Genomic DNA, 16,067 nt, shown 5'->3' with positions numbered 1-16,067 from the left:
CAGCTATCTGGAAAGGAGGGCGTGTACTTCCGCAGAAGTCTCTGGAATGGTGGGGGTAGGGAGGCAGCCGCTTACCGGGAAACTGGATTACCCTACCCGGCTTGGTGGGTCTGCGAGCGGTGCGGCCATTGCAGCGGACCTGAGCGTCAGGTGGCATCGGAGAGGCAGACCTGCCCGCGGGCACCAGGGCCGACACCCGGGGTGGGGGAAAGGGGCGGGCCGCAGAACGTGAGACAGTGCCCGTCGCAGCCCAGAGGAGAGGAGATGAAACCCCGCTCTCAGCACCGCCCGCGCCCGGGGCCGCGTCCCAGGAGCCGTCGAGGCCTTGGAGCAGCGGGGCCAGGAAGAGGGCACGGCGGGAGTGCGGTTCCGGGGCGAACGGCTCTCCTGCGCGGCCGAGCCCCAGCGGGAGCGCCGAGCCGCGCGCTTCTCCGAGCCCTGCGCGCGGCCCTCGGGCGGGAATGAGGGCAGCCCCGCCGCGGTGGCGGGTAGGGGGCTGGGTGACGCGGGAGAGGGGCGCAAAAGGAGGGAGTTCGAAGAGAGTTACCGCCGGAGAGAGTGGTCAGAGCCCGCGGTCACCTTGGAAACGTGATGGCCAATGGCAGGAGCGAAAGCTGTTTATGGGGGCGGGGCGTCGCCATGGCAGCCGGAGAAGCCTTTGGAGCCGCTACTTAACGCCGTTCCCCCGGCCGCGGGCGCTCAGAGAGGCACCGTCAGGCGGGGGCCCGACGAGGGGTGCTGGCGAGGCCCTCAAGCTGAGGGCAGAGAGCCGCGGGGGGTGAGGGTAACTTCTCCCACAACCTTCCTTTGGCCCGGGCTGCGCTCTGAGCCAGGTAAGGTACTGAAGGGCTGCCGGCCGCGGGAAGGGAGAGCGTTGGTACCAGCCCACTCTCCCATCCGTCCCGACCGAAGTGGTGGGCCCGGGAGCTGACATCTCTGGAGTTTGGAGGTACCTCACTTCCCGCCCCGCATAACAGTATGTCCTGTTCCCCTCCTTTCCCCCGACCTTCCAAAGATCCGACGAACTCCGCTGTCCCCCACCCCCACCCCGGTACTGCCCTCCCGGGCTCCCTCGCCCCTTTTCCAGGTGTCACAGGGTGGGGGTATCTGATTTCCCGCCCTCGAGGAGAAGGGAATAGCCTCGGATGCCCCTACCGTCTTCCCTGATTTGGCTAATAAAGTCTCCGGTCCAGTCTGGAAGAGGAAACGAAGAGCGAGGCGACCCTGCGGGGGTCGGGCCTCAGGGCCGGGCTTCTGTTTCCCAGACCTGGGCACTAAAAGACCTTCCCAGCTGAAGGGACGATTTTAGAGGAATTCCCCCCACACACACCCCCAAACCCCTCTCCCCTCGGAGGTGGGGAAGAGTGCACAGCTCCCGCCGTGCTCCCCGCAGGGCCCCCATTCGTATTCGGAGGAGGCTACCCGGGGTCGCAGGATGGAAGCGCGCGTCCCGGAGGCTGTGTAGCTGGAGCCGCGGGAGTCAGCTGGCTGAGAGCGCAGCGGGCCACCGTGGGCTCGGCCGTGGACGTTGACCGCCCCCTCGGAGAGTCCGCGCAGACATGGCGGAGAGCTGGCTACGCCTCTCGGGAGCAGGGGCAGCGGAGGGGGCCGGGCTGGAGGGCGGCCTGGAGGAGCCCGACGCCCTGGACGACAGCCTGACTAGCCTGCAGTGGCTGCAGGAATTCTCCATTCTCAACGCCAAGGCCCCTGCCCTGCCCCTGGGGGGCACCGACCCCCACGGCTACCACCAGGTGCCGGGCTCCGCCGCGCCAGGGTCCCCCCTGGCAGCAGACCCAGCCTGCCTGGGGCAGCCGCACACGCCAGGCAAGCCCACGTCGTCGTGCACATCCGGGAGCTCGCCCTCTGGGCTCCAGGCCCCGCCCCCAGACGACGTGGACTACGCCACCAACCCGAACGTGAAGCCTCCCTACTCCTATGCCACACTCATCTGCATGGCCATGCAGGCGAGCAAGGCCACCAAGATCACCCTGTCGGCCATCTACAAATGGATCACGGACAACTTTTGCTACTTCCGCCATGCTGATCCCACCTGGCAGGTAGGGGAGGCTTGGGTTGCTGGCAGTTCTGTCCCAAACTCCTCCCTCCCTCCCCACTCTTGCGAGGACTGGACTCACTTCACCTCTCAGAGCTGCAGGTCAAGTAGGGAGGTGCAGTGCACCCAGGGCCCCAAGGCAGGAAGGCCATCGAAGAAGGACCTCCAGGGAGCCCAGTGCTTGGAAATGCCCCTCATTTGACTTTGGAGACGGAGGAGGAAGGGTGTTCAGAGGGCTTTAGGGGTGAGGATGCTGAGGTTCAAGGTGCAAGCACTTGTCACTCATCCAAGAAGCTCAGTCCAAAGACTAGGTAGGGCCTTTGCCGTGGACACAGCTCCCCGATAAGGTGACAAAATAAGTGATACATTTTTGTCCCACGTCTTAAAATTCCTAAACACTGCCCTGCCCAAGGGCAGCTTGTCAGGACCTGACTCAGAGGTGGAAATGGGAGCATAGCCCCCTGCCAAGCTCTGCATCCTGCCTAGTTGCAGGTGGCTGGCGGGGGGCGGGAGGTGGGGTGCTGTGGGGTGCGAAGGCCAGCTGTGTCTCCACGGAGTGGGTATGAGGCCTTCCGAAAGCTGTTGTCTCAGCCCCCACTCCAGCCCCTCCCCACTTTTCTGCCTCTAATCTTTTTCCTCTTCTCAGTCAACCTCCCAGGGGGGACAATTACCTGAGCCAGGTGCTTTCCACAGGGGCTCTGCCTCCAGCTCGGGCTTCACGGTCCACATCTCCGGAACCTGGCACAGAGCAGCCACGGGGCTAGGCTGCCATGTAAACATCCCAGCCTTGCCAAGGGGCACCACTCACCCATCCATCCTGCTCCCCTGGCCCCATCCCCACGGTGGTTTGAATAAGACTACACCCCTAGGAATGAACAAGGCAGAATGATGATCAAATATTGCCCTGAGAGTCCTCTACCATCAGGATCAGGGGCTAGATGGGCACAGGGGCCCTGAGGATGCCCAGACTCTTCCCTGGGGCACCCACAGGCAGCAGGCCGCATGTCACAACAGTCCCCAGCTATTCTACACTCGCTGGGCCCTGACGGGGGCAATGCCATCTGTAGCTTTGGTGAGAAAGCAGAGCCCCCCCCTCCCCCCGCCAAGCCTGTGAAGCTCAGGCTGCAGGAAATGGGTTCCAGGAATGAGCATTGTGCCCTTTGCTGGGTAATAATCAACTGAGGCCAAACAGCCTAGGCGGGGAAGGGGGGCTGGGAGGGTCAGAGCCCAGGTCAGCAGCTGGCTCAACGACCAAGGGAAGTGATCAGATGGCCCCACTCATCTCCCTGCACACACCCTCACACCCTCGGCCGCCCGGTGCCGCCCACCCCGACCCACCCACTCCACAGAGAGGGCCGGCCAGGCCCCGGCAGAGGGAGATGGCTGTCCAGGCCCTGGGGGAGCTGAGGCGTTTGGCCAGAGGCTGCAAGCAGTGGGGTAAGGGAGGGCGGGCAGGACAGGGTGGCACTGAGAGCCGCCCTGTGGCTCAGGGCTCGGATGACTGAGCAGGCAGATATCCCGGCAACAGGGAACAAAAGCCCCCGACAGCACTCCTGGTTCCCCGTGCCCTGTGGCTTGTGTCCCAGAGCCTGTCCCCCTTCCCCCATCAGAGAAAGGATGGCATGAGGACAGGCAGGAGCGCTAGCTGCCACATCACTGACCTCCCCTTCCCACTCACCCAGTCCTCTGGCTCTCCTCTCTCCCTGTGCCCAGAATTCCATCCGCCACAACCTGTCCCTGAACAAGTGCTTCATCAAAGTGCCTCGGGAGAAGGATGAGCCCGGCAAGGGGGGCTTCTGGCGCATCGACCCCCAGTACGCTGAGCGCCTGCTGAGCGGGGCCTTCAAGAAGCGGCGGCTGACTCCAGTCCACATCCACCCGGCCTTTGCCCGCCAGGCCACACAGAAGCCCAGCACCATCCCGTGGGCCAGGCCGCTGACCGTGAACACCGAGGCCCAACAGCTGCTGCGGGAGTTCGAGGAAGCCACCGGGGAGGTGGGCTGGGGTACGGGCGAGGGCAGGCTGGGTCATAAGCGCAAACAGCCGCTGCCCAAGCGGGTGGCCAAGGTCCCACGGCCTCCCAGCACCCTGCTGCTGACCCAGGAGGAGCAGGGCGAGCTGGAACCCCTCAAAGGCAACTTTGACTGGGAGGCCGTCTTCGATGCCAGCGCTCTGGGTGGGGAGCTGGGCACGCTGGAGGCCCTGGAGCTGAGCCCACCTCTGAGCCCTGCCTCACACGGGGACGTGGACCTCACTGTCCACGGTCACCACATCAACTGCCCTGCTACCTGGGGGCCTTCAGTGGAGCAGGCTGCTGACAGCCTGGACTTCGACGAGACCTTCCTGGCCACGTCCTTCCTGCAGCACCCCTGGGACGAGAGTGGCAGTGGCTGCCTGCCCCCGGAGCCCCTCTTTGAGGCCGGGGATGCCACCCTTGCTGCCGACCTGCAAGACTGGGCCAGTGTGGGCGCCTTCTTATAAGATGCCAGGCCCCACCCCACCTCCGGACAGCACCCAAGTCAGGGCCCAGACTGCCCCCCAACACAGGCCCATGGAACCCGACTGCCCAGATGGGGGCTGGGCCAAGTCTCCCGAGGCTGGCCCCACGAGGCCACCCCCCATCCCAGCCCAGGCTGCCCTCTGCTTCCAGCCCAGGAGGCTGAGGACTGGGGCTCAGGACCAGAACTGCTGCCTCCCCTCCCAGCCCCGCACGTGCACAGTGTTTCGTCGACGCTCCCCTCTCTGCCCCAGGGACCGGCTAAAGAGCCCCTCACTGTGACAGCCGTGACCTGGAGGGGCCCTGGCCAGGCCGGGGAGCAAGAGGACAGGGTTTGTCCCTGAGCACCTCAGCTTCAAAGATTCTCCCTCTCCCACTTTCCTCCCCAGGTCTCTATCCAGAGAAAGCTCCCAGGTACAACCAATGCTAATTAGGCGACTGCAGATTTACCCCCTGGAGGCCGCTCAGGGCAAAGCCTCCCTGGGGCTGGGGCGGGCAGCAGACGGGAGGAAGGGGCAGGAGCTTGGAGGAGAGGGCGGACAGAGGAGACCAAAATGAGGCCCAGGTGCTGGAAAGCGCAGGGAGATTTTCTAAGGTGTCTGCAGTCTTCTCCAAGCCCCATCTTGGGGTGGGGGGGGGGGGTGCGGCAGAGCAGAGGCTAGAAATCCCTAATTTTTGAGCCCAACTGGAGGCTGAGAGCAGCAAGGAGTTGGTGTTCGGGGGGAGTTAGGGACAGAGGCAGCCAAGCTGTGGGGGGGAGGGGACAGACAGACTAACCTAGTGAGTGTAGCGTATAGCTGAGCTTTAACGGGGAGGGGTGCCCATCCTTCCGGAACCAATGGGACCTAGAAGGGGTGGGATCACCCTGTGCCCCTGCCTGCACTGTGGGAGGGAGTGCCTGGCTCCACCCAGAGCACCCCAGGCTGCATCCCGAATCCATCCTCCTGCCCCATGGGGCAGTTTAACCTTTTTCATGGAAAATTATTTACAATACAAAATTTTTGAAAATAAAATTTTAAAAAATCTGAAAATTGAACCTGCTTGCACCTTTCTTTGGGAAAAGGTGAAGGCAAATTTTGGAGTGGGGGGCTTTGTCTTTGATGCCAAGGGAGAATGACTGGGAGAAAGTTGGGGGGTCACCAAAGGCCTGAAGAGAGTCCCCAGTGAACTCTTTTCAACCTCTGTGTCCCCAGGGAGAAAGACAGGGAGGGAGAGGCAGCCATCAGTGGGTCGCCTGCATCCTGGGCCTCAGTGCCTCCATCTGCACAGTGGGGAGAACTGTGCCCACACACCCCTGGGGGGTGCGAGAAGGGAGACACAGCCCCCTCCCTGGCCCTGAGGACCCACAAAGGCCTGGCCCGCCCAGGACTCTGCTCAAGTATCCCCCACCACGAGGGCCTGCCTGGGCTTGCCTGCCCGGATCTGCTGTCCCTGGCTTGGGCCAGCCTCCAGCACCTCCCTTGGTCCTCTCCTGGAGGGGACAGTGTGAGGCCAGAGGCCCCAGCCCCAGGGCCCCCATGTCCTACCCTGGCATGTGTCCACCCAGCCCAGTGCCTTCCCTCCCAGGCCCGCCACAGGCCAGAGCAGGAGGAAGGCCACCAGGGAAGTCCGAGGGCCCAGACCCTACTTCCCCACTCGTACTGGCAGGTGGGCTCAGGGAGGAGCCAGCCTACTAGGGCTCTTATGGGGAGTGAGGCACGGAACATCATGTGTTTGAGCGACACACAGCGGCACCTCTCCATCCCGTCCCCCAGCTTTGTCTGGAACCCCCACCCCACTGAGCCCCTGGGGGTACACAGCCCCCCTGCACACAGACACCGGCACAAAGCGGCACGGTCTCACACAGCCCTGCCCAGCCTCCACAGACCCCATTCTCCCCCAGCCCCTTTCTTTCCCTTCACTGGGGCTTGGCTGTAGGCCAGCCTGGCATTCCCCTTGCTAACTTGCTGCTTTCACTTGCTAATTATTCCAAATATTTCAGAAGGGCACACACACTGCAGGATCGGTGGGGTTGGAGCCTTACTGAGCCCAGAAGCCAGCCTGCCCCCTCCCCATAGTTTCTCTCTGAGACTCCCCTCAGCCCCAAGCAAATCTTCCCTCCCTTCCCCCAGCATCCACCAGCCTAACTCTCTACTGGCCCCCAGCAGTGGGGTAAGGAGGTGGGCCTCTACACTGGCCCCCACCGGCCAAAGGGGTTACATTTTGGATGGACAGGTAGAGCGTGCCACCTTCTCCCTCACCTCACCCTCTGCCTCGGCCCAGAAGAAGGGCAAGGTCAGGGGCAGGTAGAACTGCCCAGGGAGCGGAGCAGAGGCTCTGTCTGGCCCCTGGCTGCAGGGAGTATCGTCGGGAGCTCCTGAACACCTCTGCACCCAGGGCCAGAGTTTCCGGGGTTGGGGCCCAGGCATCAGCATCATTTAAGGGTCCCCAGATGTCACCAAAGCCAAGAGGGTGCTGGAGCACAGGCCTTCCCAGGCCCCCAAGCAGGCAGCACCAGAAGACGGAAAGCCTGCGTTTCAGAGCCCCTCACTCCTCCTCATCCCTGCCCTGGAAGGATGTTCATTGTTTCGTATTTATTTATAATTCAGTGTAACCCCGACCACAGCCCACTCTGCAGCATTGGACGGTAAGTTGCAGACACAGTGATGCCCAGCGGCACAAACCACTTCAGGGCATGCGTCCTTGGAACAAGAACATTCCTACCTAACCTTCGCACCACCGTCACAATCAGGAAGTTAATGCTGACATGGTACCCCACCTAACCTCAGACCCATTCCAATTTCGCAGCTGGCCCCACCGGAGCGCCTCCCGCCTAGCACCCCAGCCCGGATGATGAGGGGCACCGAGAGCCTATCTCTGTGAGCTGTGTGCTCTGACCCAAGCTCCCTGAGCAGGTTCCTCATCTCCTTTAACCCCACCTTTGCAATGAGAAGCCCCTCGACTGTTTCATTCTTGGGTGTTGGGGACAGGACTTCCCCCCAAAAAAGCCACCCTTGTGTCCCCTAACTGACCACCTTTGCCCCATGCTCCCTCCACCATGCATCCTTAGCCTGGAGTGGGATGAGGGGTCAGGGCAGGAGCTTGGATGTTGGGGGCCCTCCCCACCCAGAGCACATCCTGTCCCACCGGGCAGGCTGCCACAGGCTCCAGCGACTCTCGGGCTGTCTGGAAGGCACCTGGGACTCCCACCAGCCCCCATTCCCTGCTGTCCTGGAGCAGATGGCCAGGCACCTGCAGAGCTGAGCTGAGGACTGGAATCCCTCTCCACCCCACCCCCACACGCACATAGGAACAGAGACTTTCAGAAGGAAGAGGCTGAGCTGGCAGGCGGGAGAGAGGGGGTGTGAGGGCAGGTGGGTGGGAGGTGGTCGGGAATCAGGTGCACTTCCATCCTGGGCAGAGGCCCAAAGGCAAACAGGTGTATTTGGACTCCCAGCAGGGGGGAGTAGGCAGGCCTGGGCCTGTCAGGGGTGGAGATGAGGGGAGGGTCCTGCATCAACAATGGGGTGGAGAGTGGCCCCAGGTCCCGCCGACACATTCTTGTGTAATGATGAGGAGACAACACACGTGAAGAGGAAGGGCAGGAAGCCGGGCGGGGGTGGGGGGGCGGGCTGGCTTTTTGAGGGTACCCATGCTGGGACTATGCTGGCATGTTGGAAGCCCTGGGGGGTTGCCACCCTCCTGGGGCACAGGTGTCTGTCCCACTCAGTGGCTCCAGGTGGGACAGGGACGGGTCAGAGCCACGTAACGGGCATGCCAGGGCGGGATCTTTCCCTGTGTGACTCAGGAGCAGGCAGGGACCAGCTGGAGGGCACTGGTCCCCAGAAGCCAAGCAGCCTGTGGGGGTGCAGGGGGAGGCAAGGTGCACATTAACCAAGAGGGGAGTGACAGGGATGAAGGCCTTAATGCCCTGCTCCCCAGCTCCCACAGCCCCTCACCATGCCTGCACCTGCTCTGAGGGCAGGAGGGAGGCCCGGGTCGGAGAGCAGACTTCCCCTGGAAGGAAGCAGCCCGCTCAGCTCACAGGAAAGCAGAAGTTCCAGGAACTGGGGATGGCGGGCTGCATGCACACAGCTCGCCCTGCTCATGGCCCCCAGGGCCCTTTGAAGCTGCAGCCAATGCCCACAGCCCTCCCAGCTATTTGCCCAAGGAATTAAGCAGAGAGGCGGCCAAGCGCTCTTGCCCCTGGTCCAGACACCCTGCCCCACTTCCTGCCTCAGTCTGGACACCAAGCCCTGTCCCCACCCCCAAATGGCATTCCGGTTCCTCCAACTCACTGACGGTGCACTGTGCTGCACCGGGGTGGAGGGTGGGCCGCACAGGTGGGAGGGTGGTGTGCAGACCTTGCACCCGGCTTTCAGTCTCAGGAGCTCTGGAGTCTGCAGACTCCTGCGTGCAGAGAAGCGGCCCATCTTGCTCATTGTTCTCTGCGCAGCATCCAGCACAGGGCCCAACCTCCTAAGGAGGGAATGAATGAGTGAATGAATGAATGAATGTGCTGCATGTGCTGCAAGGGTAGAGAAACAGCCAGGTAGCCTTGGCAGGATTCCATGCACACAATGACCATGGAGGGGTCTCCAGCCAGTAGGGTTGCGGAGGCTCCCGAAGCCCCAGAACTGCAGAGGGTGGGGGGAGAGAACTCAGGCCAGTGGGCTCCTCGAGGAAAGCCCTGGGCTGCCCCGTTCTGGAAACAAGGGGTGTGGGGAGGGGTTAATAAAAGAAAAAGTGGGGTTTTGAGTGTCAGCTGAACCTGAGTGGGACGTGTGGCAGGTGCAAGCTAGGTGAAGAAGGAGGGAGAGGAGACATCGGACAGGGAGCAAAGGATGGCGGGAGGTGGAAGAGGTGTGGTATTCCTCACCCTCATCTGTTCCTCTGGTCCCCATTCCCTGGGGCCTAGGACCTGGCAGGGGGGATCACAGAGGGCTGAGAGGCAGGGCTGCTGTGGAGAACTTGGCATTCAAGGCCCCCCTGAAACCCACAGGATCAGCAAACAGGCCTCTCACCTATCTGCACCCCGGCTGCAAGGTCACCAGAGCAGAGCCGTGCCCAGCACAGCTGTCCCTGCTTGGTCCCACCCCACTGGACACTAGGATGGGCCCTGGGGCCACTGAGCAGATGCCCCTGGCAGCCCTGCTGCCCAGGATCTGAGATGAGGCCAGGAGATCTGGGAGGAGTGAGAGAGCCCCCAGTGCCTGGTACTTGGCTAAAAATTAACCTGGGCCGAGGTAGAGTGGAGACCACCAGTTCAAGGCCAGTCCTGGAGAAAGGGGGAGGGGGAACCTCACAGAGGGCCAGGACTCACACCCCCATCTACGTTCCCTCAGTCCCTCTAGGCTCCCTATGTCATGGGTGGGTTTTATTGGGCTGAGTGGGACATGGAGGGTCTCCCAGCCCTGGAAGGAATCCAAGCAGGGAAGAAAGAATCACCAACTAGGCCCAATTATTGCACCTCCACGAAGAAAGGCGGGTCCTGAAGAGCAGACTCTCCCACCCTGGCCCCAGCCCAAAGGCTCAGCTCAAGGTCTCTGCCACCCTTTGACCCAGAGAGCTCTTGTCTGATGAAGACTTTGGGGAGAGGGCAAGAGGGCCACTATGATACCTGGTTCCATGTGGAATGGACTCGTGAGCTGGCCCAAGCCCTCCGTCTGCAGAGGAGGGAACTGACCTCTGTGGTCTCATCCCTAACTCTGGTGTTGAGTGTCCCTATGACCTGACCTGACCGGGTCAGAGCCCAGCTGATGCCCAAAGAGAGAGCAGTCCCTACACTAGGCTTGAACTTTGACCTCCACCCAACTCCCAGTCCAGCTCCCAGACCCACCCCTCCACCTGGATGACCCGTGGTGACCTCCACGGGGGACTCTACTGGGAAGGGGAACTCCAGCCTCGGAGAAGAGACAGGCACAAGGGCAGCCAGAGGTGCAGCTCCAAACGGAAAACTGATCCAGCCTGGAAACATCGGGGGCAGCTGGAAGGAGCAGGCACGTAACGGATGCTCGCTGAATTCACAGACGAACGGATGACCACATGAATTAGCAAATGAAGTGCCGCCGATGTGGGGAGGGGAGGGGAGGACACTTCGGAAGGTCAACCCAGGTCAGGCAGTGGAGACAGTGGAGTCTGATGGTGAGTGGGTACCACGAACCGGAAAGACACAGAGCTGGGCTGAGATGCGGTCCCAGGGCCTCCAGGATGGAAGTCAAAGTTCAAGTCCACACTCTTCAAAAAGTGAGACAGAAGAGAAGAGGGAGCAGGGACCGAGCCTTGGAAAAGGGCCACTGTTAGGGCGCCTTGTCCCTGTTGCAGGCAGGCCCCACCCCAAGCCCCAACATGCCTGCCAGGAGAGTCAACAGACCAGAGCGGGGCTCAGGGAGGAAGCCAGAATTTGCCGCCCCTCATGGGGCATTTCCTTAGCACAGTGAGGGTAGCACCAGCGCTGGCTGCCGCTCAGAGCTCAGAATCGGAGGAAAGGAAGGGGAGTGTGGGCAGTGGTGAAGGCAGGCCCCGGGGGAGGCTCTGACAGCAAGACCTGCGTGTGTTGGAAGGGGAGTGTGTTTCTAAGAGAGTAGGCATGGATACTCAGCAGGACGCAGAGAGGAGGAGTCACGGGCAGAAGACAGGGAATGGGTGAAGCTCCAGGGTGGCAACCTGTCGGGGAGGCTCAGTACAGGGGAGGGTTAGGGGCCAGGGTGACCTTCTCAAGTGCACTTCTGACCACGTCACGCATCTGCTGAGAACACTGCAGTGACTTCCCTCTGCAACAGAAGAACCTCAGGCCCTCTAAGCAGGGTCAAGGTCCACCCTGGCCCCATTCGCTTTCTCCCTTACCCATCATCCCTCTGTGACCATTCACACAGAGTCTGCCCTGCCCTCCCACTCTCCCCTTCACCTGGGTGACTCCCTCCACCACTTATTTCCAGGGCCCCGAGGTCTGAGTCCCCGGCTGTGGCCCTGAGGATAGAAGGCTGCCATCCTGGCCAACACGCAGGCCAACCCTGTCTGGGCTCCTTCCTGCTAGAGGAGGCGGTTGGCTACACATGTCAGGACCCCAGGCTGTGCCCAAGCCAGTGACGGCACTGGCAGTGCCACACCCCCCAGAAAGGGTGGGGCAGGTTGGAGCAGTGTCCCTGGACACCTGCTCTGCCTCCAGCTCACCTCCCATGGTCCCCTCCCGACCTTGAGCCCTTTTATCTGCAGGAGCGGAGCTAAGCTCGGTTTGGGGGGTGACCTTCGTCAGAATGCCTTTCCCTGCTTCACCCCAGCAGTCTGTTCATGACTCAAGGTCAGAGGACAAGCGCTCGTGCCCTTGCCCTGCTGCCAGTGTGAACGGCCCACTGGGGGCTCCTGGCTGCCATCTGGGGTTCGGGTCTGCCGGAGAAGGTCTGGGGCTGGGCCCTGAACTCCAGCAGCCACCGAATCAGCTGACAAGGCCGCTGGTAGACCCACGCAGACCCGCCAGTGTGGTCTAAAGCAGCGGTGTCCAAACTTGTGGCGTTTCTGGGCCACACTAGAAGAAGAAGAGCTGTCTTGGGCCACGCATTAAATACACTGCAACACATAATCACACACACAAAAATCTCTTAATGTTTTAAGTAAATTTATGAGTTTGTGTTGGGCCACATTCACAGCCAACTTGAGCCGCATGCGGCCCATGGGCCGCAGGTTGGACACCCCTGGCCTAAAGGCCTGGACCCCCGGGGTGCAGGTCTGTTTACCCTCTCTGGGAGGCAGGAGCAGCCAAAAAGTTCCGTAGTCATCGCAGCGTGGACTTGGAGTTTGCAGGAGATTTTAGGGGCCTTCTAGCATCACCTACGGATGAGGAAACTGGAGTGCGGAAAGCGGGCACAGCTCTAAGGCTATCAGCACAGATGAGGTTGGCTTCTCCTGGGTGCTGTTAGCTGGGGACTCTTCTGGACGCTTGTCACCTCTCCACTCACTGCAGGCCTCAAGCGCCCCTTATTTCACCAAGGTGGCAGTGTGTGTGCCTCTCCTGCTGGACAGGGAGCTCCAGGACGGCAGGGGTCATGCTCGTTTCTCCAAGCCACCTGCCAGAATTCGGGAGTGGCACATGGCATGTGCCCCACAGAGCACAGCAGATGGAGGGGCGGCGTGGGCAGGGCACGGCCCAATGCTCAGTGACTCCCTGGCAGAGCTAGATCCAGAAGCCAGAGCTTTAAGCTGGGCAGACAGGGCAGACAGTGGGGAGCCAGGGGAAAGCCAGCTGGGGCCTGTCCACCCCACCCTTGAGGATCCCAGGCCTCCTCTTCCAGCCCAGCCCTCCTTCTGGGCCTCATTAAAAAGCCCCTTGCTAAAGATCTAACCCTGTGTGGTGTCCAGCAGGTCATGTTCACTGAGAACCACACACACTGTCACTGGCCTCTCTCTGCTCATTCATTTATTCATTCATTCAATAAATAGTCAGAGGAGAGGCCCCTTCCTTTCATGGGCGTGGGGGACATGCACACCACAGAAGACCAAATAAGCAGAGCATGACAACGTGGGTCCCACAAGTGCACTGAGAACCCCCCACCCACACACACACCAGCCCCAGGTGGGGTCATCTCATTCAATCCCCTGCCCTAGGGCAGCTGTCAGGTCGGGAAGGAGGACTCCTGGTTTCCCACCACAGAGACAGGATCCCTCAGTCCTCAGCATCAGGGAAAGACTTGGCCCTGTGCACTCTGAGAAAGATACCTACTAAGAAGGGCTCCTGGCGGCTAACTGGGCTCAGATGTTTAAAAAAAAAAAAAAAAAAAAGCGCCTAGGGGCCATCTCTACCCAGCGGGGCCTGTCCTGCAAACTGCACTTCCGGAGGAAGCCTGCACGCAACTACCTGTCCGCAGACAGTGTTTCTGTCCTCCCAGCCAGCCTCAGGCCTGAGGCTGCCCCCTTCTGAACTGGAGCTGCGCGGCTACGTGCCCATCAACATCTTTACCGACCAATCAGCAGCTCGTTTCTGACCCATCATGACAGTGACTTTCTGACCAACCAAACTATGAGGATTTGGAGTCCTCATTTGCATGAGGATGAACCAATCAGGGGCCCATGACTAGGACTTCTGTCTGTATAGCCTGCTCCCCTCGGCTTCAGGGAGTCCACGTTCCTTTGCTGTCGAAGACGGGTGTGTGTGTGTGGTTTTTTTTTTCCTTGGCCGAACAGAAACACTGAAAGGTGTCATGTCAGAGCAGAGCAGCACAGAGCGAAGCTGACCGACCACCGCTGACCAGTGAGGAGCCCAGCAGAGTGGCCAGGACCCAGCGCTGCCTCGCATCCGCGCAGTATCCCCAACGCTGTAGCACAATTGAGCTGTTTTGCACCGCGTCAAGTTTGCTTCTTCACCACGTCCCAAAGCGGGGGTTCCTGTTGGTGTTGAATTGACGCCAGTGACCATGGTTGGCAGCTCCAGGCAGGACTTCCCTGTGTGTAGAGCCTCCCCTGCGCTTCCCCATCTGAGCGAGGCCATTCACTGCTGTCTTCCTGCGTCCACTCCAGTTACCACCCAGATCACTGCGGCGGGCTGCTTACTGGTGTGCCTGTCCCGGGCCACCCTGCTAAGGCTCTTCACCAAATACAGTCCAACCTTGACTGCCTTGTGCTACCTGCAGCCACCCTTTCTCCACTCCTGATCGCTCCAGGCAAACACCGCTCTCCTCTCTGAACACCTAGACCTGTCCCCTACCTCCCAGCTGCCATGAAGCTGGCCATTTTCCTGGGGTTCTCCCCAACCTTCAACATCCAGTCCACACAGCGGTGCCTCCCAAGGCCTCCCTGATCTGTCCAGGTGACTGTAAAGCTATTTTCCCCAGTTGAGGCCCAGGGCCCTTTGTCCCTCCTGTGGCCTGTATCCTACAGGCTTGCCAATTTTTTCCAAGAGGCCTACCTTCTTATCTGCAAACTTAGCTAGCAGGGGGACTCAGGACCAACCCACACCATCTGTCTGCCCCTTGAGGGAGGCTCTGCTCCCTCTTTCTGCTGCCTTCGGTAGGTCCTCCGTCAGCACCCTCGAATTAATGAACAAATGATGGAACTTCACCCTAACCCCATAAGGATCCACCCCACCCAGAGGGAGGGCATGTGTGGGGGCCATTCCTCTGCTGAGGTCCCCCTGTCCCAAGTCCACAAAAGCCAGGGTGGTGGCCCTCTTGGGCCGTGTACTGAGAAAGCACTGAGTCAAGTTCAAGGCAAGCGGCCCCCGGGGAAGCCAGGCCTTCAGGGTGCAGGGGCGAGGCCCCTTCCTTGTGGGAATGTGCCCGGGGTGCGGGACTTCGCCCGGCGGGAGGGGCTGCGGGAGCGCGCTGGGGCAGGCGGCGCTGGGGGCGTAGTGGCCCGGCACCTTCGCGGAGGGCTGTCCGACCGCCGGCGTCCTCCGTTGCCTGGAGCCGCACAGCCCAAATGGCGCGGGTGCCAGCGACGACATCGTCACGGCCCGCTGGCTTGGACCCCCTTCCCAGCCGGTGGGGGGCCTCGGGGGAACGGGAAGAAAGCCCGGGAGCGTTGGTCCCAGCCCCACGGTTTCTCCTCCCCGCCTGCCTTTCTCCCCGCGTTTACTGGCTTTCTTCCCGCCTCCGTGTTTCACTCCTCTTCAGGGCCCCCTCTGGCCCCCCTTTTCTGTTTCCACCCATCCACTGCTCTTGGGCCTCTCTCCTCCCTGGCCTTGCCCCCGTCCATTCTCGGAGGTCCCCGCCCGGGGCGCCCCCTCGCGGCCCCCTTGGCTCGCGCACTCGCCCTCGCGCTCTCCGCGCCCGCGCTGGGCGTTCGGCTCCCGAATTAGCGGGGGAGCGCGCCCCCCTGCGGCTCAGCCGCGTCCTCGGAACCCGCTCAGAGGCTTCTGGAAGGAAGAGGGGACCTAAGAAGAGACCTTGAGACGGAAGATGTCCCAGGGAGAGAGAGCAGGATGAGGGAGGACGGGAGTCAGCCGCCACATGGAACATATTCCCAGAGGAACACGTGTCCCAAGCCAGACTCCCACCTGTCCCCGGGACCTGTCCTGCTCAGGTGACAAGTTGGGGTGGGAGGCTGGGGTCGGGGGTCCACAGCGGGGCAGAAGGCACTAGCGCGTCTTCTCGGCCACATCTCTGTGTGGTGGTGCTGCTCCTCGTGAGTACGTGGCTGTCACGTTCAGGGCGCAGAGGGTCCAGTGGTCTCCAATGGCGCACCGACCGCTTTCCCCTCCGTCCCCGACTCTGGGACACACACCCACCCTTTGTCCATCCCTTTGGTCCGCTATCACTTATTTATTTGTCCATCACAGATTTGGTGGGCACCCTCCGTGTCGGGCCGGGTGCCAGAGAGCAGCCCAAGTGTACCTGCACCCCCATGATGCCGCCCTGTCTGGAGGCCCAGCCCCCCCTCACTTGGTCCCTCCGCTGTGAAGACCAGGTGCTTCTTGCCTGCCTTTGATCCTCCCTCGCCCTCGGCGAGCCTGCAGCTCCTGCCCGGGAGCTCCTGCTCCCCGCTGTGGCAGGCTCACCAGCTGCTGCAGGAGGGCCCTGGGCAGCCTTCCGGCCCTCCCTTCCCGGG

At 61.6% G+C, this 16,067-nt stretch overlaps 1 protein-coding gene across 3 annotated transcripts; it reads left to right on the top strand.

Annotated features, from left to right (window-relative positions):
• Positions 1–685: 685 nt before the first annotated feature.
• FOXJ1 (forkhead box J1) lies at positions 686–5,572 on the top strand. 3 transcript variants are annotated; one of them, XM_045190134.2, is made up of 3 exons: positions 686–833; positions 1,394–2,057; positions 3,767–5,572. In XM_045190134.2, the coding sequence occupies exons 2-3, from the start codon at positions 1,560–1,562 to the stop codon at positions 4,532–4,534; spliced, it is 1,266 nt and encodes a 421-aa protein (XP_045046069.2). In that variant the 5' UTR covers positions 686–833; positions 1,394–1,559; the 3' UTR covers positions 4,535–5,572. The 3 variants fall into 3 exon arrangements, with proteins under 3 accessions (XP_045046069.2, XP_024409481.2, XP_045046070.2); XM_024553713.3 differs by having other exon boundaries at positions 686–949; XM_045190135.2 differs by having other exon boundaries at positions 686–976.
• Positions 5,573–16,067: the final 10,495 nt, after the last annotated feature.

The sequence above is a fragment of the Desmodus rotundus genome, chromosome 9 (genome assembly GCF_022682495.2).
Source record: "Desmodus rotundus isolate HL8 chromosome 9, HLdesRot8A.1, whole genome shotgun sequence".
Taxonomy (NCBI): domain Eukaryota; kingdom Metazoa; phylum Chordata; class Mammalia; order Chiroptera; family Phyllostomidae; genus Desmodus; species Desmodus rotundus.
This window is presented reverse-complemented; position numbering and strand designations above follow the sequence as displayed.